General features: G+C 39.7%; 1 protein-coding gene across 1 annotated transcript in view; it reads left to right on the forward strand.

Annotated features, from left to right (window-relative positions):
* slc49a4 (solute carrier family 49 member 4) overlaps positions 1–24,531 on the forward strand; it is a 44,272-nt gene extending 19,741 nt beyond the window's left edge. Inside the window, exons 5-9 of the mRNA XM_006636342.3 lie at positions 2,162–2,270; positions 5,551–5,618; positions 8,988–9,115; positions 12,290–12,472; positions 21,546–24,531. Coding sequence (XP_006636405.1) covers positions 2,162–2,270; positions 5,551–5,618; positions 8,988–9,115; positions 12,290–12,472; positions 21,546–21,661 — 604 coding nt within the window. The 3' untranslated portion in view covers positions 21,662–24,531. The remainder of the gene's footprint in view (positions 1–2,161; positions 2,271–5,550; positions 5,619–8,987; positions 9,116–12,289; positions 12,473–21,545) is intronic.
* Positions 24,532–25,981: the final 1,450 nt, after the last annotated feature.

A 25,981-nucleotide genomic window follows, 5' to 3' on the forward strand; every position in this document is an offset into this window, starting at 1 on the left:
CATTTGTTGAATTTGAGACTCTCTACTGGCAGCAAATAGTCTTGAGCTATGTGTGGGGAATAAAACCCTGTTGTTATCCAATAAAATTGCAGTTCTGCTGAAGTATAAAGCCTATTTTCTAGCTTCTTGCTGTTGACAAATTACTTTTGACAGAGAAATATAAGCCACCTATTGCTGTCGTATAACATATTTACCAGACGGCAATACAGAAATAGCTGACTACGCGACCAAAAGAAATGAAATCCTGGCAGTTCTCAAATTTGACCTAATATATAGGCATGAAAGAGTAGATATTAGCTAATCAGTGTGGTCACAGATGAAAGGAGAATTGTTGGCCAATGGGACTCATCTGTCCGTTTCTCTCTCTAGGTCCAACATCGGTATTGGTTGTACTGGGGACAAACCCCCCATGTGTGAAATCCTCTTGCCACCCTTACAAAGGGATATCAAGTAGCTAATAACCCCTTTCTCCATGCTTCTGGGATGTGGGAGGAAACTGGAGTACCCAGTGTGAGCCCACACAAGCGCAGGGGAAAACAAATACTGGACACACAGACAGGTGTCACTGCCCAGAATCAAATCCCGGACCTCGAAACTGTGGGTTTGATCGAATCATTGAATCAGTTTGGTTCAGTGGTTTTTAATACAGCCATGGCCCCATGAAACTGAGTCTAGGTGTGGTGGCACATATAGTACATTAAACTATGAGTAGAGGTACTACAGGATCCTAGGCATTTCTGTCTCTGAGGATGTATGAATGATTTGATACTGTGAGAAAGTAATTCCTTTACATGAAACTCTTGCTCCTGGGGAACAGTGTGCAGAGTGGCCTCGAACAGCCCTGATCTCTGGAGATCCTCCCTCAGTTTCCCTGCAGCAGACCAATAGAAAACAAAATGTATCTTTTTGTGAATGTTAATGACGGAGCCACTAGAAATCAACAGCCATCTGATCCTGCACTAATTTCCCCCTGCAAAATTCTCACCTGAATTTTCATTCCTTAATGCCATTCTAATCCAATACCAACAAATTCTCACTTCCAGCTGCAGTAATCATCTTAGGGCTCCCAAGACCCTCTCTGCATTCTGCTACTCCCTTAATGATGTGATGGTGAGAAAACTGTGTATTTCAAATGATGTTTTATTAAGCTCAGGAACTGCCTTAGGTCTGGCAGTTTTTTACTTAGCCTGCAATACAGGGCAAGGGTAGAGTTGTCGCCAAGAGGGTGGTGTGCCCTTCTCTGACATTTTTATTTATTTATAAATTTTGCTCAGCACGATATGCCCCATTGAAGTGAATCCGGCTTGTTGTACAGGGGGGTCTCTGGAGACCACGGCACTTTCAGTAGCTACATGTGTTTGTCTCACATGGCGTAACATTTAAAAAATCTCGCCAACTGTACTGCTTGTAGTGCAGCAGAGACCATATATCTAAGTTCTGAACCTTTTTTGTGTTAGAAATTGTTTGCAGCACTGTAAGTGACAGAGGTGTTGACAGCTGAAGCAAGGCCACTAAGACACTGTAATGATTTTTGGCTGGTGTTTGCATTAAAACTGACAAGTGAAAAGTCATTTTACTATCCCTGGATATGTGTATTCATAGATCAGTGCTATATAAGTTGTTCTAAGCTGTATTATGGAATCAGGATCACGATGCCTCTAGCACTGCGGTATGAAATGCAAGGCAGTTTTGAAATGTAGTTTGTGCCCTGTTTTCCCAAAAAATAGCCTTAAAATCAGCTCATCATCTCCTGGTGGAATAAACACAGAAACATCTTTTTTTTTTTCCCTGGATGTTTTTTTTACTGATTGTCATTAGACAGACCTTGCAGGGAAACTGTATTGATCTAGTGTGAAAATGCCACTAACCAACTACAAAGCTGCAGTGCCGAGCAAGCAGCGTGTGTTTGAATGCGTTGTCAGTGTCATTCTTAAGAGCGCAGCACTCTCACAGGTCTCCACTAGAAAATGACCTTGAAGTGTCAGGGCTTTTGCTCAGTGAAGGGAATCTACACTGCATTGTGCCTTACCTTGCTAAGCTATCTGGAAGTGCTGGGTTTTTTTAGAGGTTTAGGAGAATGATAATGACGCAACCAGAGTGGGGTAGGAGGGGGGAGGGTGAAGGTTTTGTCTAATCATGTAATTTGACTTTTGCTTTGCAGCAACGTGCGCTTTCTGATGATTGCCTTGGCTTATTCGGTGCCGACTGGAGTGGTGTCGGGATGGTCAGGAGTGCTTGACATGGTCTTGACCCCTGCTAAAGTGAGCCAGGTGAGCATTGTCCCACACGCATGGGATTTATATTTCTGAGTCCTTTAGATAGGCATTTGTCTATGTGCCCCTTCTTTTGGATATATATATATAAAGAATGTTCCCCATTAAGAACAGAATTAATTTCAAAGGCATCAGATCCATTTAAAACTTTTTTTTTTTGGATTTCGGAGCAAAAGCTGGTCTGCTCATTCTCTTCGGGCGATGTCCTCTTAAATTGGGATCGTCTGTGGTTAATTAGCATGCTGAAAGCCTATTGTGCTTTATTTCAGAGCGAATTTAATACCGTTTAAATAATTGCTTCAACTTAAGTTTGCGGTCTCATCAGTTAAAATTCCTCAAGCCTATTCTGATAAATTGTTTAGTTTTGTTTTAAATGAGCACTGTCTGAAATGCTGTACAGCATGGAATTGGAGTAGAAAATGTTTAGAACTAGAACATATTAGAAGATTTGTTATTTATGGGCTTAAATAACAAATTATAAGGTGCCTTCAAATCAAGGTGTCATTGTCATATTAAATGCTAGAATGATGCAAAGCAGTGGTTTGAAATGCTGCTTTTGCAACCCATCTTCACAAGGGCTTCAACCAAAAAACACTTTGAGCCAAAAAGACAGCAAAGTGAACCGAATTCATTCTCCTTCTTTCTGGAAGGAAACTGTGCTGTGCCTATTCTATTTTTTTCTGGATTTGTCAAAAGGTGCTGGTGTTATTCATTGTATCCATCATTGAAATCAAGCAGAATGATTTCTGATCTTGTCCTTGTGTAAACTTATAGGGAAAGGTTTCAGTGATTCAGTCTAGTAAGAGAGTCCCTAAAAAAAGATACTTTCTTACTGCAGAAAATACTGCAGTGCAATTGTTTTTCTCAGTTTGTTTGCACTTGATGACGTCTATAGCTACATGGATTCTTCTTCTATAAAATGTCAAGTGTATGACTTGAATTTTTCTTTTTCCCCCCAGGGTTGTGTAGCATTTATTTTCCTTTCTCTCAGTGCGTACACAAACCTGTGCTGTACAGTGTTTTAATCTAGGGCCATTTGGTATCCCAGAAATCTGCAGAATCGCCACTCAGAGTGCCACATCCTTTACAGCTTCTGCATCCTCAAATTGTGCTGTCCATTGAATATTTCTGCTCCTTTCGGTATTGAAAGTGTTAGGAGCTCTGAGACACATGATTTCTGATCAGGCAGTTGCGAAGGAATAGGGAGTTCTATTGATAGGCAATACTGATGACAAAGTCCACTGGGGGCTAACAGCAAGACACATTTGTCTCCAAATGACACAATGAGTAACATTATAGGTAACAGGACAGTAAAACATCTGGAGAAACAAACTTGGAGCTTGAAATCTAGAAAATAAACACTTCTATCAAGGTAGAACACAAGTCCTGAACAATTTAGATCTTTAACAATAGGTTTAACTTGGAATAAAACAAATACTGAAATGAAAAATATCTTTAAGACCTAGGCTAACTGGAGTAGCACATGGCAGTAGTTCATGTAATTTAGGTTACAGAGTTTAAAAAACAGTACCTTTCAGGATATAGCAGACATTTATAATTGGTCAAGACCTTTTATGGAATATGTTAAATAAACTGCAGAACAAAAGAGGTTTAACATTTGGTTTCCCACGAGACATGTGATGCTGTATTTTTGTGAAACAGATTAGACCTTGGCCTTGAGAAAGTCCATTTGGATCCAAACTTCATTAACAGAAGGCAAGAGAGTCTCTGAACATATGAGAGTCATTATCATTGCTCTCAGCTTCTGATTGTATGTATTATTTTGACAAAGAAACACGCCACATCACCAGATACGGCGACTCCTGCTTAATCCAATTTAGAAAATTGCTCTCAACTGCAAGAGTAATCTGTCAAAGGCTGATTCCAAGTTTGTTTGCTTTAGGCTTAGAGTAAAGATTATAATGTTAAATAAAGGTGCTAAAAGCCCGAAGCACAGACAGTACTGGATTTAACTCTTTTTCTGTGATGACGTATTAAAAGAATGGTTAACTTAAACACTCCTCTATAAGTGTACTTTCTGCTTTAGTATGTAGTATCCCTTCTTCAGACGCTCCACTGTTTTTATCCTATCCTAATTTCATGATAACTTTGAAGTGGTTGTATAGCTCCCATTTATAAACCCAATGTGCTTAAGGCAACAAGAAATAAAATGTTAAACAGCCTTTATCAAGAAACCTGATTTAAACTGAAGTTGTCATGCAGTGAAATAGTGTATTAGCTTTTGTTTAAGCGGTAAATACTGGTATGGAGAGTTAAGGCTAAATTTGAGGAGGCCTTTCATAGCAATGTAGCTCCTAGATGGAAATGACTGAAATAAGTGCAGTTCTGTTTCATTGTTTACCCAGAGCTGCAGTTGCAGTATTACTCTGGCACACTCTGTGTGCTGTTTAATTTTCATTTCTCTTTGTTCAACCGTTAGTAAGTGCAGTACAGTGTTACCCAAATGTACAGGTAGTGGACAAGAAAATGGGGACATAAAGTATATTAAAAGCAAAGGGCTTCCGACAGGTGTGGCTCATGCATTAATTAAGCAAAGATGCTGGACTAGCCTGGTTGTCTGTAAGTTTGGCCAGCATGGCTACAAGAGACCTCGGTGACTTGTAGAGGGGTGAGTGGTGGGGCATGTTCACCATGAGCTCCACAGACCAAGACAACTCAACCTGCTGATGTTTCATGTGATGTCAGAATAAAAATCTATGCACGTGTTGTGATATCCATGCATTATTTCAAACCGCAAGGTAACAGGGGCACACGGGCATACACATCCCCTGCACGAGCATATTTTGTAAGTGTTTTAAATGGAATTTATTTCAGTGTTCAATCTGAATCTTTAATCTTGCCTCAGATTAATAATCGGCATAGACACAGAATGTGTAGCACAACACTTCAGTTACTCTACAAAACTAATACCTATATAAACAATATTTATTTTTTTATTTTTCTCACATGTGAGTCCTATAAAATTGTGCAACACACTAGTTTGTTGCTTCATTTCTGAAGTCAAAGTGACTGAGACAGTCAAAGGGCAATTTGTTTTCCAGCAGCACACAATATGAAGAAAGCTCTCTAACAATACACAGATGCATACACTAAAGAATCAACGTTATAGGTATATTATGAGGTATAAATAAGAAATTAAACCTGGTTGTTTTTAAACTGGGACATGTGTACCTGCGTTCTGAGGGGAGAAATTGGTATTCATTGATTAAACAAAGGGTGTGAAGGGTCATGAGCAGCTTGTTCTCATGTTTTGTAGGTGGACGCAGGCTGGATTGGCTTTTGGTCGATTGTCGGAGGCTGTGTTGTTGGTGTAGCGATGGCAAGGTAAGCACTTTAAAACACATTCTTCACCATCCCTGTGCCTGAAAGACTTCCCCCTTGATGTGATAAAGAGGCTCCAAGGTTCTGAGAACAGTGTAAACAAACTTCGATGGATTTTCACACACTGATTTGAAATGAAACCCCCTGCTGCTTGAAATACCTTTGAGTGCAGCCAGATATGATGTGACTTTAAAAGCAGGGAAGGGAATCTATAGGGTAATCAACTGCTATGACTTTCTTTAGAGTTGTGCGGCTCATTTTAACTGTGGTATTACACTGCTTTAGGAAAGTCTTTTGCAAAATGACTTTTTGCATTTTTCACTGATTTTTCTTCTTCATGCAGAAACACAGTTCTCTGGCAATTGTCTACTGATTTTAGGAATTGTGCTTTAAGATGACTGTTTATCCTAATAGATTTGTATTCTGTAGTATGAAAAATAGCCTTTGAGCTATGGATATAGCGAGAGGAACAAACAGTGTTAGAGAAGAGGAAGACCTGACAATCCCTCAAGTTTGATTGGTAAATGTGATGGATTAGATACTACAGGCATCTTCTGTATAGTTTGTCTTGAGTTGCTATGAAATTATTTTTTGAAGATTCTTATCAATGCAAATGAAAAATTGCAAAAAGACAAGCTTGGTGTGTTCTCACCCAGACAATACTCTTAAGGGCATTTAAGTATCACTTGCTTGTGTAGTGGATTTCAAGCAATCGCAGTTTACTTGTTAGACTTAATTAAAACCGAGCGCACAGTTCTTACATACCTGTCCACGATATGGGCCATTCACAGGTGGCCACCTTCTTCTTCTTTGCTTTCAGCCTCTTCTGCAGGGGATTGAAATATTAGTTTCTGTTTGAATCCTTTGCTCGTCACTTAGCTAACGTGCAATTCCCCTAAATTTATTTTCCTACTGAAGTGGCATATATTGAGCAAACTCTCCTCTCAAGACAGAAGAGGATGAAATACTGTCCGTCTTTCACATGGTTGGGTAGATAGTTATATACCGTCAGTTTTAAACTGTGGAGTCCGCAAAATGAAGGATTTGTCACCTTTGATGGATGGACTTTTGTTGTTGAGCCAATTCAGCAGTTTGTAGCCAGGGCAGAATCAATGATGTCTCTTACTTTAATCTGCTGAAAGTTGTAATTAGGCAAATTAGATAATAATTCTTGTTAAATGTGATGGCTTGATAAAATGATGGGTCATTTAGTGAGTTCAGTAAAGGTGAAGAAACACATATGTTTATTGTTGACTCTGGCTTTGTGTGTGTGTCATTATTGGAAATGTGATGATGCCCTTAGTGTGGTTAGAGGTGTCCAAGGTAAACACAGTGGCACTCTCCTCACAGCAAGTCCTGTTTTTGCACGCCCTTTGGTGTTATGTGTCAGTTTGCTTGTGCTTGATGGGTTTCTCCGCTAGGTGGGCAAATGCAGTGAAAATAAGAGTCAAAAAAGAGCTGAACAATCTGCTTGTGAGAAGTGATGTCTTAATCTGTGACACTGCAGGATGTCTGCAGTGCAACAGATGCCTGGGTCTCATGACGCCTCACTTCTCTGTGAGGTTATTGGTAATTATTTGTTGAGCTGTTTTTTATGGTGCAGTAGATAACTGCACAGGGAATAACTTATTACCTGTGCTTTGAATTGCGATGAAACTGACTATGAATAAATGAGAATTATTAAAGGATATGTAATCTACCTGCAAAGTATTCCTAGCAGGGAGCACCATTTATTTAGGAAAAAGTGCCATTTAGACTTTTTGTAGCAGTGATTAAAGTACATATTAATTCATTATAGTTTTCCTGACTCTAATAGGGACTGTCAGTCTTGTCATTGCCTTTATCCCCTCAGAGTTTTAACTGAGGACTAATTTAGTTATATTCTGTCTGTCAGTTCTGTAATTGGTTGTTTTTTAATGTTTGTATTTTGCATAACTGTAATTAACTGACTGCTCAGGTCATAAAAACTGGAAACGGCTTTCTTCATTTAATTTTAGTTCATTACCTTTTAATTGATTGTAAGCCACTGAGTGAATTATTTAATAGAGCAAACACATTGCTGATCAGTATTTAATTTTATGACACATTTCTCTTAATCATTTTTTCTGACAAACACTGGAAGATTTGATATAGGTTGCTGCAAAACAGGTAATTGTTTCATTGTGAGCACCAATTTCACTGAGCTCCTAGATAAATATACAGCACTGCAGTTTGTGAGCAGTATTTGTGTTCCATTCTGCCCGAAATCCCATTTTGGCCTTTTAACACTTTCAGTTTTCTTTGGCTACAATTACCTCACTTTGCCAATGATAAAATCAGAATTAAAGTTTCTCTGAACCAGCTTCAGTTCCCTGCTACTGCCTCAGCTCATTGTGTGAAATGATACCATATTGATGTCTTCTGTCACAAATGGCTTCTCTAAATGTGTCGAGGAGATTACCTTGGAACGTGCCTGTCTGTGAAAGGCTGCAACAGATGGAGAACTGTGGAACTGTTCGGCTAAAAAGGCTAGGTGACACAGTAGCCGTACTGTAGCTTCTCTGTGGTAAAACATATCAAGCTTATCCACTTCAGCCCTTCTGACAAGTCAACAAAAGTTATCCAAGGTTCGTCTTCATTTCCATGGTTGTTGTGACTGACATCAGGATGTGATCGTTGGTATCTTACATTTAATTGTTATTTTGTACTCCCAATTGTCAGTTTCATCTCTGTCTTCACTGACTGGTTTAATTGTTTTATAATTGTTTGCTGGACCTAGACTGAACCTTGTTCATTGTTACTGAGACAAATTAATTGTGTGGAAGCAGTTAACTGCTGTTACTGTATGAGACCAGACTGAGAATGACGCCATAGTGGCCAGGTATTTTTTTAAAACGGCTTAATCTACTAAATTTGATTTGGGTACATCTACCCACGAGTGTTTCTGTCATAGGAAGAATCTACGCTGTGCACTTTTAAGTATTTTAAATAATTTGCAAAATAAGTTTTTTTTATTTAGGACAGCGTGATTAAAACGTTGTGTACCGATTTGAGTTACACACTAAATCCATTTTCGTAACCTTTTGGTAGCCACTGATACAAACCTGAATGGTGTAACAGATCAGTATCACCCTGTTGGTAGAGGTAAATTATGATTAACTTATATTTTGCAATAAGAAAGTAAAAACAAATTAAGAGAATGCACCTGAAGTCCTGGCAAGTTGCTGTGTGGTGACTCTTAATCATGCATATTGCACAGGAAATTATATTTTATCAGGGGAACGTTTGGCACTGTTATTTTTTCCCATTCTTATTATTGCATTGAAATTTAATTCATAGCACAGGAGCTTCTGTGCTTCTAGCTGTGTGACTGAGCCCTGATTTCCACCTCAGGTTCGCGGACTCCATCAGAGGCATGCTGAAGCTCATACTGCTGCTGATGCTGGCTGGGGCCACGCTGGCCTCTGTGTGGTTCACCCTGACCTGCCTCACCAGCATCACACACCTCCCCTCCACAGCAGGTAATGAAGCCACTGCAATTACTGCCTTGGTTCCCAATGACAAAATGAACACCTAAACGTTTCCCTTTGTCGTTCTTCTGCTGACAACCTTGATTTGATGTCTTCAGAAACTGGACGTTAAAAATTGGCACATTACAGTTTTATTATTCTCTATTGGTCCTCTATTAATAATTTTTTTTTTGCCTTACCTTTGGTGAGATTTGTGTTGCACATCATTTTACTCCTTTTTTAAATGACTGTTCTGTGTGTTATTTCAGAATAATAAAATGAGTGAGACTTTGTCAATATATTTATAATATATATATATACACTTTATTTTTATATCATTTGTTTTGCTGCTGTTTGTTTACCCTGCAAAAAACAAGTGTACATGACTAACAGGTTAAGCTCCTATTAAACAGTCTAGATACAATATTTCTTCTAGGTTTTCACAAATATGTAGTTGTTTCTCAGATTATGTACTGTACAAGTAGCAGACATCCAAATGTGGAGTCACTTAACAGGGTGTTTGGTCACCACATGAGGCCAGTACATCCTGTCTGGGTTGTGGCATTAGAGTCTTCCAGCACCTTGAGTTCTGCACCATTCTGCCACAAGAAAGTCAATCGACTCATACCTGCTTGACAGAGAGGGGAAATGCTGTTTTGGGTGTTGTTCTAGAATATCCATTGAATGCCCAATATCCAGTATCATGCTTATGCAGTTGGGTTCAGGTCTTAGGGCTGAGAAGGCCCTCTGACATCTGAAAAACATCAGACTCATCAAACCCCTGGGTGACCACATGTGCTGTGTGGGTGGGGGCACTGTCATCCTGGGAGACACCTCTGCAGGCTGGAACATGGGATGAAGATGATTACTGGGGATCATTAAGAAGATTAAGCTTTAGCTTTGACGTTGCCTTCTAAGAGAATCGGTGCACCCAAAACCATGCCAAAGAAATGCGACCCACAACCACCAGAACTCCCCACTTTTGGAGCCAAGAGCTCTGAAGAAATCGCATTTCTCCACCGCCTGGCAGGCCACTGCCTCCGCTCTTTGTGCTTTGGGACCCACAAACATGATGAGAGGTCTGTGCACTGCAGCGTATCTGTGGGGTTCTTGAGAACCGGTTTTAAAGATACTGGCTGCTTGCACTCCATGTTGAAGTTGTCTTGGGAGTTGAGGCTCAGCTGATCGCCTGCATTCGGAAGTAATGTCTTGATCCCAGTGTATGTGTTTCTGCCAGCCGTTGCCTGTGCTGACGAGACCTGATAGTGGTCTGAGTTTGTCTGCAGCAAAGTTCGTCTTCTGAATGAAATTATGTTTGTGGGGAAACTAATAAACACCAGTAAAATTAATGAAAACGCAACTCCAAGATAGTGCAGGCCGCTCTATCCAGTGGAGCAATAGACTGCCCTGCATTTTCTTTGATTTATCAATAATGTAAACTTAACGTTATGCTAGTTTTAATTTTTAATGGTTGCAAATACGTTATCAGTCTCTAATTTCTTTGCTGAAAACAAAGGAAAATGTATCCCAGGAAATTCTTAATATCTGTGTATACAGTCTTTGCAAATTCTGCCTAAGATATAAAATGTGTATTTTCAACGTGATAACTTCTGTACACTTTGTGACAAAATAGCAGAACGAGTAAGATCTTGTTTTACATATGTCATCTTGCTTTTATTCGGTAGTCTTCTTGTCCTTCAGAGGAGATTTTCTGTTGTCTTAGAGAGTGAATTTTACATTTTGTTAAGAACCAGTTTCAGTGTGCAGCAATTTCTTTTTAATCAAGAACAACTGGCTTTCTGCGAGAAATAAAATGACCCACTGTGATAACTGATAACAGACTGACAGTTTTACTCTGTGATTTACTCACCAAGCACTGATTGATTTTAACAGTTAGATTTTGAACCAAAGATTGATTTAAGTTTCACTTTTTAATATTCGGGGTGCCTTCTGAATCATGTAAATAATGTTCAGAAGTGGCTTTAAGCAATGTTTAATTCATTCTTCTGACTTAAACTCTATAGAGAGACTAATGCTGTGGTCTTTGAAAGGTGCATATTTTTGCTTCTGTGGTATTTCAGCCTTGTCACAAGTATCTTGATGTGCAGAGCTATCCATTTTTCAGAACTCCTTACTCCAGGATCCTCTCTCTGAAGCCATTTGATTAAAAGATGTGTCAGCTAATAGTCTGAGTTCATTTAACCGCATCTTGAAGAGTAAGCAGTACATTTTTTGGATTCAGATGTCCCTTTCAAATCACCGTCAGTTGAGACTAAGCTCATAAAAGTTCAAATAAATGTGTTGTACAGTTAAAGACCCACACAGTGTCCAATTCACAAATGGTGGTATGTTTGCATACCCTCATTTAATTTATTAAAAGAACATACCCAAAGATCTGCGCCTGTGACTGGAAGGTTGCCGGTTCAAATCCCGCGGCCGGCAGAGGAATCCTACTCCTTTGGGCCCCTGAGCAAGGCCCTTAACCCCAACTGCTCCAGGGGTGCTGTACAATGGCTGACCCTGCGCTCTGACCCCAAGCTTCTCTCCTTGTCTGTGTCTCCATGGAGAAAAGCTGGGATATGCGAAAAGACGAATTCCTAATGCAAGAGATTGTATAGGGCTAATAAAGAAACATTATTACATTATTATTATTATTATTAATAGGAGGTCTGCTGCCTCATAGCTGTTGGGTCCTGGGTGCGATTCAGGCCTGGAGCATCTTCTATGTGGATTTTGTCTGTCGGCTTCATTAGCGTGGGTTTCCACCATCCTCTCAAAGACATCTTGGCTCTGAATTGTCCCCCCTGTGTGTGTCTCAAGCCTCTGCCTTGTGCCCTGGGCATCTTTCTGGGCTTTGAATGGCCATGACCCTGACCAGGAATAGCCAGCTCCCTGTTAAAGGATTTATGGATAATTTCACTTCTTATCTCTTGGAGAGTGTGCCCTTTATGAATACTTACACTAAAGGTTATTTATTTCATTTCACAATGATGATCACATTTTATGGCCCAACTTTTTAAGTCTTTTATATTATCCATGGAGAAAGCTGTAAGGGCGATGGTCTATTTTTTATTTTTTATTTTTACAGAATTTCCAAAAAGGTCTTTGTTGAGTTTTATTGTTGAACTCAAGTCCTGATTATTGTCCTTACAATACCAGTGATCACTTTTTTTTTTCTTTCCACAGCTACTTTGTATACCTCCTGTATTCTTGTGGGAATATTCATTAACAGCAGCGTGCCAATATTCTTCGAGCTCCTCATGGAGACGGTGTACCCTGTCCCCGAGGGCATCACCTGTGGCTTAGTCACTTTCTTAACCAACCTCTTCATGGGAATATTGATGTTCATCTTGACGGTGTACTCCAAAGGTAAGTAGCAACATAATAATTAGCACTGTTTTTCCCCTCGATTGAAGTGAATTGCTTAACTGCACAGGAATTAAAATGAACCCCAGTGCACATTTGTTTCACGTATACAGTAGAACCACATGAGTGGAGGTAGGGGAATTGGTCATTTGCTTTTCTTGCTTGTAGAAATCCTATTGAAGCTTTAAGACTAAATATCTACATGTTAATGTGCTGTCTGTAGTTGCAGACAGAAGCCTTGGCATCCTTCATCTTAATGTAGTTCACTCTTTCATGGAATGGAGTTTTGTCATCAGCAGTATATTCTTAATACGCATTCATCCTCTTGAGCAGCTTCAGAACCTACACGTTCGTTAGGTTTTGCCCAGAGTTGTGTTTGTATTTGGACACCTTCCAATGGTGCGTTTTGATGTAGTAGCTGGAAGTGACAAAAGGTCAAGAAAAATATCAGACAACTTGTGGCCCAGCAGAACATCTTGTGTGTCTAGAGGCTTCAGTAGGGTTTACTGGATTAAACACCGTGTTCATCTAAATTCTGCTGTTGTTCTACAGTCACTGCACCGGTATGTGATTAGGTCTCAAGATGCTTCACAAGAGTGGGTTTTTAAAGAATGCATAGGCATGCAGACCTTTGGCCCATTAATGCGAACCCCTAATAATGATTGCATTTACACCATCTCTAAGTATCCCAAGATGGACTCGATAAAACACAGGCTCCTTCTAGCTGTTCGGTTTTGCTCTTCCTTGTCATTAATATTCTCCAGCTGTGTGTTTAAGATGAACAATTGTTTAGCATTTTTTCAGAGGAACATTTTTCGTGGTTACAAAGAATGAGATTAATTACTTAAGGTGATATGGAAACACGAAGGGTGGGGCGGTGGCGCTGTGGCTCAGGATCTGTGCCTTTGGCTGGAAGGTTGCCGGTTCAAATCCCACGGCCGGCAGAGGAATCCTACTCCGTTGATCCCCTGAGCAAGGCCCTTAACTCCAGCTGCTCCAGCAGTGCTGTACAATGGCTGACCCTGCGCTCTGACCTCCAGCTTCTCTCTCCCTGTCTGTATGTCTCATGGAGAGCAAGCTGGGGTATGTGAAAAAAGACAAATTCCTAATGCAAGAAATTGTATATGGCCGATAACCCATTCAATTATCACCTTTATGTAACAGAACTCAAATACCATAGTTGGAAAAAAATTGAAATACTAATTTTGTCAAAATTTGAACGTACTGCATCAATTTAATTTTTGTCTGACCTGATGTTATGCTCGTTTGTTACTGGATTACAGAATGTTGATTGAAACTGTTTTGTCCTTCAGTGAGGCAGCGCTACGTTCCCATAATCTCTGATACTTTTGTTATGCATGGAACATTTAGAAAAAATATCAAGTCTTCCAGCCACAGTGCTTAAACCTGGAATTTATCCAGAAAGCAAAATGGTTACTTAAAATATGTTTACATTCATCCCAAATTCAAAGTGAGCTTTTCTTCTCTAAGCCTTGTGTACAGTTCTCAAGTAGTTTTCAGAAACTCTTCCGATTCTCCCTCATTAAAAGTAATATCTAGCTACACAGCTCCTCACCAAACCTTTATTTTTTAAACTAATAACCAGTTTGGGAAAGCATTACCGAGTGTTATCAAGATGTTTGTATGCTCAAATTCTCCTGATATTCAATCACAGTGTTAGATTTTAGGATTTCTTTGTTATGTTTGCATATTATTCCCAGTTTATGAAATACATGTAAGCGTTTATCAGCTAACGTAAATGGTGAGTAGAATGTATTGAATTGGCTGTACTGGAAAACTCCCCAGAAAAGACTCTGGCATGTTTTCAGTTTTACACTGTGCCCTGAAGAAGATTAAAATGGGATGAGTGAGCTTAGTAGAGCTTAGTCTTGGATTTGAAATCTGATTTTGTTACAAGCTTGAAAGTGCTTTATTGTGCACTGCAAGTAACTGTGACTGTCTCTCTGTAGCTGTTTCTCTGTCTCTCCCTTTGTTGTTTCCCTCTGAACATACTTTGCCTAATTAAGACAGAAGGACTGTACCTCCCCATCAGGTGAACTTGCATAAGGGACTGATCAACTTGGGGCTTTGGAGCAACAGACAGAAATGGTCTCCCTTCACAAATGAGAGTAACCTGTCCCCGAAGTAGTGGCGGACAAGCACATCCGCTATAGAATTATTCACCTTTCAGCCCTTCTTATCAAGCCATGGTTGAAACCCCACAATCTGAATGAATAGATGGGCATGTCACCAGTGACCTTGGTGTTGAGAGTACTCCCCAGCTGTGAAAGGTCTTATATTTCATTCTGGGTAATCCTCCCACCAAACCTTCTGAGCTTCATTGCTGGCCTGACATGGGCTCTGAATAATCACACTTTAATTCCCCAGGTTTCCTCCAGCAACTATCAGGCCATGTGGGAAAACTTCCTAGGAGGGAGAGTCATTGAACAGATTATTGTTGCGGACTGCCCTGATCCTGTGACCTTTGAACTCTCAGAAATGAAGGTTCCTGTCCTCTGGGGCCAGAGGTCAGTCTTGTATACACAGAGCCGCTAAGACACAGGGCCATTGCAACTGAAGTTAGGTAGGGTATTCATCTCCTTCCAATTGTCCTGAAAGAGATGTGTGTCAGAAAGTGCCAATGCCACAATAGTCCAGTGTCACCTTTTGCAAGGTCATGATACAGCTGTTACAGTTGGCACATGTTGCTTTAACACATTCCTTTAACATGAAGGTGAATGAAGCAATCTGCATTATAAAGGGACTCCAATCTGTTTGATTGAAGAAATGGCCAAACAGTAACAATTTATTTTCCCCCAAGCATCCTTTGCAGGCCTCTGCCATTGCACTCGGCTCTGCATTATTTAGAGATGAACTGATTAAACCATGCTAACATATCTGTACACCATCATTCATGAAACTGGTATCATTGTTTTTTTTTTATTAAAATCTGTTTTTGTGGGGTTTTCCTGTTTTGGTTTGGGTGGGTTACAGTTTAAAGGCTAAAACAGTCACCTGGATGTCAGATTATTTGATAGCTTTTGACCCGACTCTGGAGCACACACACACATTTTATTAAGGATCAAAATTCAGAATTGCCAATTGTGTTTTTTTCTCAGATTGGCACAACATACCCCATGCCTACACACAGGGGAATAGGGAGTTCTGGACGGACTCCTCTGGCATGTACACTTTCCAGCCGCTTTCATTTTAAAACCTTATAGGCAACAGTTGCATGCAGGATGCTGAATGCTGACTGGCATAAAGGCAAGACCCTCACAGACGGCTCCGCAAGGCTCAGAAAAAGAGAGATCACTTTATTGGCCATATACAATTTCTTGCATTAGAAATGTGTCTCCATGAGACACACAGACAGGGAGAGAGAAGCTTGGGGGTCAGAGCACAGGGTCAGCCATTAATACGGCGCCCCTGGAGCAGTTGGGGTGAAGGGCCTTGCTCAGGGGCCCAACGGAGTAGGATTCCTCTGCCGGCCGCGGGATTTGAACCGGCAACCTTCCAGCCACAGGCGCAGATCCTGAGCCACAGAAGTGGTCGCTGTGTTTGCGGAGAGCTGAGAGAGTCTAGGGTGACTGTCCTCATCCTTCCCTCAGCGGTGCTCAGCCACTTCTTGCTGCCAGTTGGGGAGTCTTGCTCACAATCAGCTAGTGACTCGAACCCGGGACCATGGACCATTCGAGTCAGTTGGGGGGGCCCCGAAAACCCATTCTCATGTGCGAGTGGATTTCAGGAGAATCCTACAATGTACTGTGAAACCAAAATCAGTGCAGTACCTCCTTTCGGTCGCATTTCCCAGGGCAGAGCTGCATTTGTGGCTTCAGTAGAATTCTGAATGCTCTGTATGAAATCATACTACTGTCTGAAAATAGTGTCGTCTTTTTTGCTTAAGGTACCCCAGTTACAAATGCATAAGTTGGATTCTTACAGCACTTTGACTTTCATATTTAGCAGAGTGTGGTGTTGGTCTAAATGGGACAGGATTTGAGTTAACAACAGCTGATGTTCTGAAAGTGGTCTGATTCATGGGTCCCTACTGTCTGTTGAGGTCTGTGAATACGAGACACTAAAATAGTAATTTACACAGAGTTTGCCCAGACACTGAACATACGCACGGTGTAATGATCCCTTTGCTGTTTTCTACTGATGTGATTTTCAAAGCAGTACAGAGTGTTTTTAGAAAGCAGTTTAGATTTGGGCTTTTGCCAGATTTTTTTAACTAAAGAAAATGTTCAATTTCTGTACTTTTTAATATCCCTTTAGAAAAGGAAAATGGAAAGACTGACATGGAGCTGAGGACAATTAACATTAATTGCAGCAATGAACTATTTTCTTTAGACACCTCACCTCTCACCTTAAAATAATTTTATCACCTTTGAGAGCAGTTGCTATTATTAGCTCTTAACAGTGCTGTCCAGGGTGTAATAAAAGATATCAGATTTAATGCATTTATGTGTCCAAATGCATCACATTGGGAGCCACACTTATAGTGTTTATTCAGGCTGCCTGCTTTGTCCATGAGCTTCCAGGCATAATAAAATGTAGGTTTTATATTGTCACTCTCACGACAGCCCTTTCATAACTCTGGGCTGCTTTTTGAATAAATTGAAAATTTAAATGGTAATGCCTCCAAAGACAGTTGCAATTGATTCTTAAAACGTATTCACAGTTTGATAGCAGATAACGGAAACCATTGGAACAATTTCAGATGACAACTGTGTAAATCAGCAAGTGACAAGTACAAAATAATCTGTCCGATATAATTATTTGTGTTTTTCTAAAGGACAGGCACCGAGCAATTTGTTGAATGCATTTAGGATTTCATTTATGTAAATGATTCTTTAATTGTTTTTGCCCAAACTTTTTTGCCTCTTTTTATGAACAAATTTTACTCCGTTACCTTTTGTAATGTGCCGTTTGACTATTTAGAGAAGTATAAAACCCGAGAGATTCCTCTATGGCTGTGGATTGAAGCCTGGCCAGGACAGTGCATGCTTAAAAAGGTTTAAACCCTTGGAGTCTCATTTGTGAGGCTCTTTTTTGTTGTTCTTTCGACCCCAAGTTCCTACTGGAGCTGTTTTTCAACTTTTGCCCCCATGAATTATGGATTTCCCCAGACAGCATGGCGGGCAAACTTTTAATCTGATCGCCCAGGCGTGGGGCGCACGAGACGGTTTTTAGTATTCTGTAGCAACGCCATGCCCAGTCACGTCAGTATCTCCATTTAAATTGATGCGATTTGAGCACACATACGGCAAAGACAAAGCACCAAGATAAACAGAACTCCATTAACCCGCTTTCACGCTTTAAAATGCTGAATGGATTATTGAACATTGATTAATGGTTTGGATTTTGAGCTATCATAATGTAAGTCCTCCCTGACTGTGATTTATAAATGTGAATTTGAGGACCCTTTGGAAGAATTCACTTCTCTTGCCAATTGTGTAAAACTATTATCGTAGAATTATAAATCCTCGATTTATCACATTTCATTGTATGCAGAACATTGCAAATCGATTCACTAAAACCATGTTCTGCACGTCTAACCCTGTTGCATGTTGCATGCATTCCTGGTTCCCTTGGTGCAAAAAAGGCTATTGAGTTATTGTACTATTGGATTGTGAAATCTAAAATAAAATTTCTTTTGAACTAATTAGGAATTTTTGCTTGACAGTCCATGCATCAGAATAATTAGCCTGTATTAGAATCCATTCTGTTGGATATGTGGCTTTTTTATGATTTGAATGTTTAATTATCATCTGCAGACTTAAAGTTCTTATGGCTACCTATTGACATAATTGATTACATCAATATACTTCTGAGTTCCCTTCTTTTACAGTGAAATCCAGTGTCCCTTGCTTGTTTTTCCAATTCTGGCTTGCAGTTTTTAATGATTCTGAAATATGCTAATGTGTTGAGTCCACAGCTCTGCTTCAACACGCTGTGTGAAGCAGATTTCCCTGGCTCAGATCTCGGACGGCTCCATTTCGACAGTTTTTATAGGTCTTGAATCAGTGGCTAAAGATTATATTTATCTTTACTACTTAAGCCGATATTTTGTTCTTCGAAGCAATTAAGAGATGTTCTGCAGTGAAGCTGAAAAAAACCTCTTAGCTCTACAGGACCAGGGTTGGGGAACTCTGGACTGAAGGCTATGTTCCATTATCCTTTGACCTTTCTTTCGCTGATATGCAATATCTGAAACAAAATTGAAAGAGGTGACCTGCCAGGTGGCACTACTAAAGCAATCTAAATCTTTAAGATTTGATTTTTACTTCTTTTAAAAAAATAGACAATGTTATTGTCACACGTTCTATTTTTAAAACTGCCATTGGTATATACTGTATGTATGTTTTGATATGTATATAGCAGTGCTATATACTGTACAAAAAAAACTATAGTTCATCAGACCTACATCTTCTAACAGAATTTCTTTTATTCAGCATTCCTTGCAAAAAAGAGCTATCCTCTTCTCATTAGTAGCCGTGCTTCCGTTCCTGTGCACCCTACGCATATGCTTAAAGGCAGAGTCTGTCAGGTGATCACAGAGGCTGATTAAGCTCGATGTACATTATGTGTGGAAAAGATGCTGTCTAAAGTAGATTAAGCAGACAGGCTTTGACAGCTTGGATCGAATGTTACCCTGGAAATTATAGACTTTTTTTTCCCCAAGTCTTTCATTGAAGGTATAACAATGTTTCATTAGAAATTTATGGTATATGATTGCAGCAAACACCTGGCTGTGTGCCATGAAGAAAATGCAGCAGGGATGTAATGAAAGCCTGAGTATCTGTGGAGGGAAAAGCTCATTCTTGATATGCTTTTCTGAAGTTTGCTGTTCTCTGTGTGTTTGTGAACAGCAGCTACAGTATATTCTTCCAGCAGTCCAGGGGGTGAGAGTAATGTCTGCTGAGATTATAAGGATATTTTGTACTGGGATGGGGAACATAAAGGTTTGCATAGACCTTATTAGCCTCTGTAGTGCAGCTCAATATATTCATTATTCACACATCTCATCACCACAGGTGTTTGCTCCTTGCACAGTATTTGTGCTTTTTTCGTACTTCCTCATTATTTTTGTTGTATAGCTACCCAGTCTTGCCAGTTTTGTGAGAATACAAAAGTGTGTTTCCATGTCTCCTGGCTCACGGCGCCAAGGCCTGCAGCTGCATGCTGGGGGGAAATTAGGAAATGTAGAGGAGCTTCAAGCCACTAGACTTTTGACAAATCACAGAGCATGCAGCAGCCACATACTAGAGGTTTGCGACTGGAGATCGGAGAGAAGGCGCATCTCTCGCCAGCAGCACTGCGACCCTGCAGGCACCTGGGAGACCACAGGGGGCTCTGTGCTGGGTGAGGCCAAGACAGCCCCTTCGGACTGATCCCACCCTACCCAGCATCAGCGCTTGGGGAATCCCAGTGACAGTCAGCTAGTGACATGACTCGGGCTCGAACCTGCAACCCTTTTCATCATTCTGCCCAACCTACGCCCAGTTAAGTGCAGGAACAAACAGGACCTGGCCCTGTGTTTTCCAAACACTCTGGGGGCAAAAAATGAAATGCTTGAGAGATTGAAGCAACCAGGGGCACAGTGCAGTTGCACTTTTTGCACAAAGCTCGGGCTGAGTTAGGTTTATGATAAAGGTTTCCTGTGAAATCCCAGTAGACATACAGTAAGGAGCCTGTGGGCAGAGAAGAGTATAAATCCACTGTGAATTCCAGTCCCCTATTAAGTAAATTGATCCAGCCATACAGCTCTCTTTAATTGTGCTTCCCAGTGGATTTTGAAAAGATTTGGCATGCATCCTCATGTACATGAGCGCATGCCAGATCAACAATAAACAGAGAGCTAAAAAGCAATTAAAGGCGGCTTTTACCGAGTAAAAAAGAGCACAATGCTTCCTTAATGAATTGATTATATTTCTTAGAAATTTATTGACTTTGATTATTGGTCCATGACTCAAGTCAAGATGAAGACATATTAAAGAAGTCATTATTTATTTTTATTCCCATTATAGTTTAGAAAGTAAAGGACTCATTCTCTTCCATCCTCTCCCTTAGACAATTAACTTGTTGATTTTCAGCGTGCAGGTAATCAGAGCATCTTGTCTGATGTTTGTTTCTTTTGAAAGGTTTGCCTTGAAGTCGCAGGCTAGAGGTGTATGAGTTACCACTGTAAGCAGTTCACACAATTCAATCTGAAATGCTTGCTTTGCGCCAGGTTGCAGATGCTGTCTTGTGGGATTCTGTCTCTTTCCTCTCCTAGAGTCAGGATAAGCATGTGCCTGTTCATAAGTTTGTCATCCCGGCTCATCCCACAAATGTTCAAAACTCAGAGCGTATGACATCCACAACATAACAGCCACATTCTCATCCCGCAAGAAAGCACAGGGTTATGTGAGCAAAGGATATGTGTTGTCCTGCTGGAACAGGACCTTGTCAGGTCAGTAAGCGCTGGTGTGAAGGTTATTAGTGATGTCCCGGGATGTGATCAGTGAAGCACTGTGTGGAGAGGTTGTCATCCATCACCAGACGTGATTCTGTAGTTGCTAGACACTCCTGCCCAGCCCATGTAATGTGGACCTACCCATCAATCGATGGGTGTGTTGAACACAACAATTACTGTATTGTTCTGCATGTCTGTGCTGCATTGGCTGACGTCCATCAGGGTGCTCTCCACAATACCCTAATTCATTGGCTTTCTGTCCTAATGGTCACAAAGCTTGACATTCAGCAGATTAAATCACCCCATTACCTGTGCCCGCTGATCTCTCATTAATGAGATACATGAGTGTAGTGCTCACGTAAGTAGTCATGGTCAGTCACGAATGATGAGATAATCCAAAAAATTAAAATATCTAAAATCTATATACTGTATTGTGTTTTTCTTAAAACATATGTGCATTGAGTGATAAATGTATTTTAATGGTATTTGAGATTAAAATGTAGTGAATTTGTTAAAATGGCAAGGCTGATAAATGTCCTTAAAGGCTGTAGCTGCTATCTCATTTGAACAGACAGGCTCTTTACAAAATATCGTCTTTGCTGCTTTGTTTTTCAGACTTGTCTTGGCTGAACTGGTGTCTGACGGGGTCCTGTGTTTTCAGCCTCCTCCTCATACTGTTCTTCAGGGAATCGTATGACCGTCTGTATTTGGATGTCTTTGTCTCTGTTTAGTGGATGGCAGAGTGCACATTTTAAAAAAGGACTGCAGATTTTTAATTTCAAACTTTTACCCTGGATTGCACATTGAAGATGCAAGAAGTAGACCGAGAAAATCCCTTTTACTAAACAGAATTTTATCTATATAATATATAATATCTATATAATGTTTTTCTAGGTTTGCATTGCTAAAAATGTTAACAGTTTTGTTTTTTAATTTAGAGGTGTTTGACATCAGAAGCTTACCTGGAAAATACAATGTTTACACTTTCATTTATATCATGTGTAAATGTGTGGAAATAGTTGTTACCGATGCTTCATAACTTCTTAATTGCTTCTTTCGTGAATAACGGAATACGTTTTTTAAAAAACACTAACACTGTAAACTTCTTCACTTTGACATAAGGGATCTGGCAAGTTGTTTGCACTTTTTTTATTTACAGGAAAATGACTTGGAAAAAAGAAGGTTTTTCAAGTCCACCCACACTCACTGTGTGTTTCATTGTGATGCGGAAGGTTATCATTCATACATGATAACGGTGCCACAGTGGCAAATAAATTGCTGGGTTTTTAGTGGTGAACCATACTGTACATAGGAGGAAGCGACTGTTTATTGTGATGCTCTCAGTTTTGCCTTTAAATGAATCATGAAATTGCATTTATAAGAGCAAAGATGATTTTTTGCCATTTAGAAAACTGGATGTCTTAAACCTGCTTTCCCCACCTGAAGACTTTATTTCAGTAATACGAATAGTTCTTTTATATCACTCTTTCTGTTTTTGCACAGTCTTGGTAATCCATTGATATACAAACCACTCTTTTACAAGTTCCACTGCTGTACGTTTTCAATCGGTGAGTGGAGTCAGGAGACCCACTGCAGGAGGTAGGGGTTAGATTCTTAAAAATTCAGATATCACAGATCTGTCAGCTCTTGTTTTTTCTGCAGTCTGTGTATTGAGATGTAGCACAAAGCACAGATTTCACAGTGAGATTTTTGGAAAAAATCAGGGCAGTGACAATGGTTAGATACAGTTGGGTTGCAAGATGCAAAGTGAATGGTTGTTGATTGGAATTCCAGTATAATTAAATTCAAAACCTGTGAAAGCTTTGAGATTCATATCTAGGTTTTCTGACAACATCTGTGATGCTGTTTAAAACCTAGAGGTGCATTTTACAGTTTACTTTCTGATGTCAGTTTCCAGTGAAAATAGGGAAAAAAATAGGACTGAAAAGGTTAGTTTTGTTGGATTCTTAAAAACCAGTGTACTTTACGTAAAATGACTACCTCTCTTCAGAGCCCATTGGTCTCCATATCCTTTAAAGAAGGTGAGTGAGATGGGTCTTTTACATTCTCATGAACAGTGTCAGAATGTAATACATTGCATATACCAGCAGAGGGTTCTGCTCTGAAAATATGCCATATATTTGTCAGCTGCATTAAAATTACTTGTTTTGAGATCAGAGAAAAGTTACTGTGTATTGCATCCATAGGCATTAACATCTGCTTTAGCTGTCATAATACTGATTTGGAGCTGATCAAACTTAATTTTTAAGTGTATGTGTATTAACTTGAGTTCTACCTCCACTAAATTCACACAGTTAAGAGTTTATGTATACATGCAGATATCACAGACACAATCTTTAGATTGCACATGCATGTTATGTCACAGGCAGAATAATAAAAGACATTGTGTATTTCAGAAACAGAACATGTGAAGCCACTACAGTTTGCAGTAGATTAAATCCAAGCTGGCAGGGATATTGAGGACAAAGGTCCTTTGCAATTGATAGGAGCTGCCTTGGCAGATACAGCAAATAGTTGATGCTGACAATGTCAAATGATTTAATGGTGCCGGATCTATTCCTGACTTGCACTCTAGTCTCAAAAGTGAACTGTTTAGTTGATTAACAGCTGGAGCCATAGAAATTTATCCCCTGGGCTGCCTTGTTCTGTCAGAGAAGATCATTTAAAAGGCAGATTCATTCATTGCCCTCAGATATCATTGTGAGTTACAGTTCAGTAGTGCTAAAGACAATTGTGAAAGATTTTGAATTATAGTTTTCATCCCAGAGTTTCCAAATGCATGACTTTTTTTGAATTGCATATGTGCAGATTTCATATGTTGTAGGATTAAATTATTTTGCCTTAACCATGACCTGTGCATTCATTCCTTACACTATGATAAAGCAGTATTCCGTGCAGTGTGGACTTGCACTGATTAGTCCTGCCATCTCACTACAGTGAGAATTGAGACAGAACATAACTCTGAGAGGAAGCTCCAGGTGGCTGTGGCACATAGAGTCAACCTTTCACAACAGCTGTAATTCTCAGTTGTAAAAACACTCACATTTTGCTGCAATATTGTTAAATATAATTTCTGATGTGTTCACTAAATACTGTATATCTTTACCTGTATCAGGACATTAGAGTCTTTATTATTTTAGAGTTTGTAGATTGTCAAGCTAATTTCACATTTGCTTTTATAAAATCTAACTCTCTCTCCTTGTGTCTGTCTCTGTGCATATATATGTGTGTATGTACAAACAAGGAGTAATTACTATGGAGTTTCTTGTTGAAGAACCTTTTTTGTTACAAAATGCAAACAAAAACCCTACCCTGTTGTGTACCTCACTGTCTCCAGATGTTGCATTGTGGTACAAACCATGAAGCTTTTTAAAAATATTTTAAACCCCTCAGTGCAATAAACAGTTGCTTCACAGCTGCAGATGAGGTAATAATCTACTTTAATTTATTTTATTGTACCAGTGTTTGTCTAGTTAATTTACTCTTGTAGTCACAGGGTTGTTATTTTAAAGATGTTTTGTTATTTTAAAGATGTATTGTTAACAAAAATGGCTGTTTTAATAAAGGGAATAAGAAATTACTGTGCTTTTGTTTCACGATTCATAGAAAAGGATAAAGGAAGGCTCTGCTGTGAAAAATTGGTGTAACATCTCCTAGGTTACAAAGGGTAATTCAGAGCAATCTCTTGGATAAACTGGATATTTCTGAATCAAATCAAAGTTTATTTATCAACTTCACAACAATACAGCGTGCAGCAGTATTTGCTGGCAATGAAATGTCTTTTCTGCGAACTCACAGAAATCACCAAATTAAGGTTATGAAAATAAGGTTACATGTAATAGAAATTGAATAAAGCTCAATATGAATAGAGCTGCTATGTGTCTGTGCTGTAGGCAATATTTACATGTAGAGCAGTTATGCTGAATATAGTGAGAATTGTGTGTCCATGTAGCCATTACAGGTGATTTGCTAAGGAGCTGCAGGTTGGCTATTTAGCAGTCTTATTGCCTGGAGGTAGAAGCTGTTCCATAGTCTGTTGGACTTGGACCAAATGCATCGGTACCGTTTACCGGACGGTAGGAGGGAAAACAGTTTGTGACTGGGATGACTGGGGTCCTTGAGAATGGACCTGGCCTTCTTAAGACATCTAGCTGAGTAGATATCCTGGATGTTTTGTTCAAAGAACTGTGTTTTCTTGCTTGTTGTCCCCACGTATTTTCCCCATGTTCTCGAGCTTCGCTCTCATGACTTGATCGGCTTTCCCGTTTGGGAGCTGTATCATACAGCGCCGATTCTCCATCAGTCCTGTGCAAAAGCACGTCTGTCCGAGACCAGAAAGAACCTCTGTGCCTGGATTAAGGTGCTTCTGAGGTAAGTTTGTCATTGAGATATTACCGCCATTATGCCCCTCCCCTTTGACAGCTTTGAACAGCCGGATACTTCTCTGACGACAGGGCTTACTTTTCCTAAAGGTAAAAGCTCGATTTCAAATGCAGGTTGTATGCTAAATTGTTCAACAAAAAATTCAGTTTTTGGTTTTTGTTTCAGATAAAATATGCAAGCATTGAATCATGTGTGATACAAAGTGACTAATTGGGATTATGTTAGCCTACGGAAAGATTACCTATGCCAATTGTTGCTTCTGATGAACAAGTGAAAGAATTTCTGTTAACAAATACACCTATCTTTGTTCCAAACAGCTGTTGCCTGGAGAATGCAGCTTATATAAAAACAAGTTTTCATTTAGCGATACATAATTGTACTGTGCAAATTCTGTTTAGCTTTGTTTTCTGAGAAATGCTTTTTGTTCTTACGGTTACATGAAAATGCAAGATCCTGCTGTAGATCCGTTCGGCTTTCAGGCCAGTCAGTGCTTTCAAGCTTTTTTTTTATTTTCTACCTTTCAATCTTAAATCTTTTTCTCTTGTATCAATAGATGAATGCCAGGGGCTGAAGAGCTCCTGCCAGTCTCCTTAAAGGATGGATATTCCACCTGGAAATGCAAATTTGCCGAAAGGGTCTTTTTTAAC

This window comes from Lepisosteus oculatus, chromosome 12 (assembly GCF_040954835.1).
Source record: "Lepisosteus oculatus isolate fLepOcu1 chromosome 12, fLepOcu1.hap2, whole genome shotgun sequence".
NCBI classification, from domain to species: domain Eukaryota; kingdom Metazoa; phylum Chordata; class Actinopteri; order Semionotiformes; family Lepisosteidae; genus Lepisosteus; species Lepisosteus oculatus.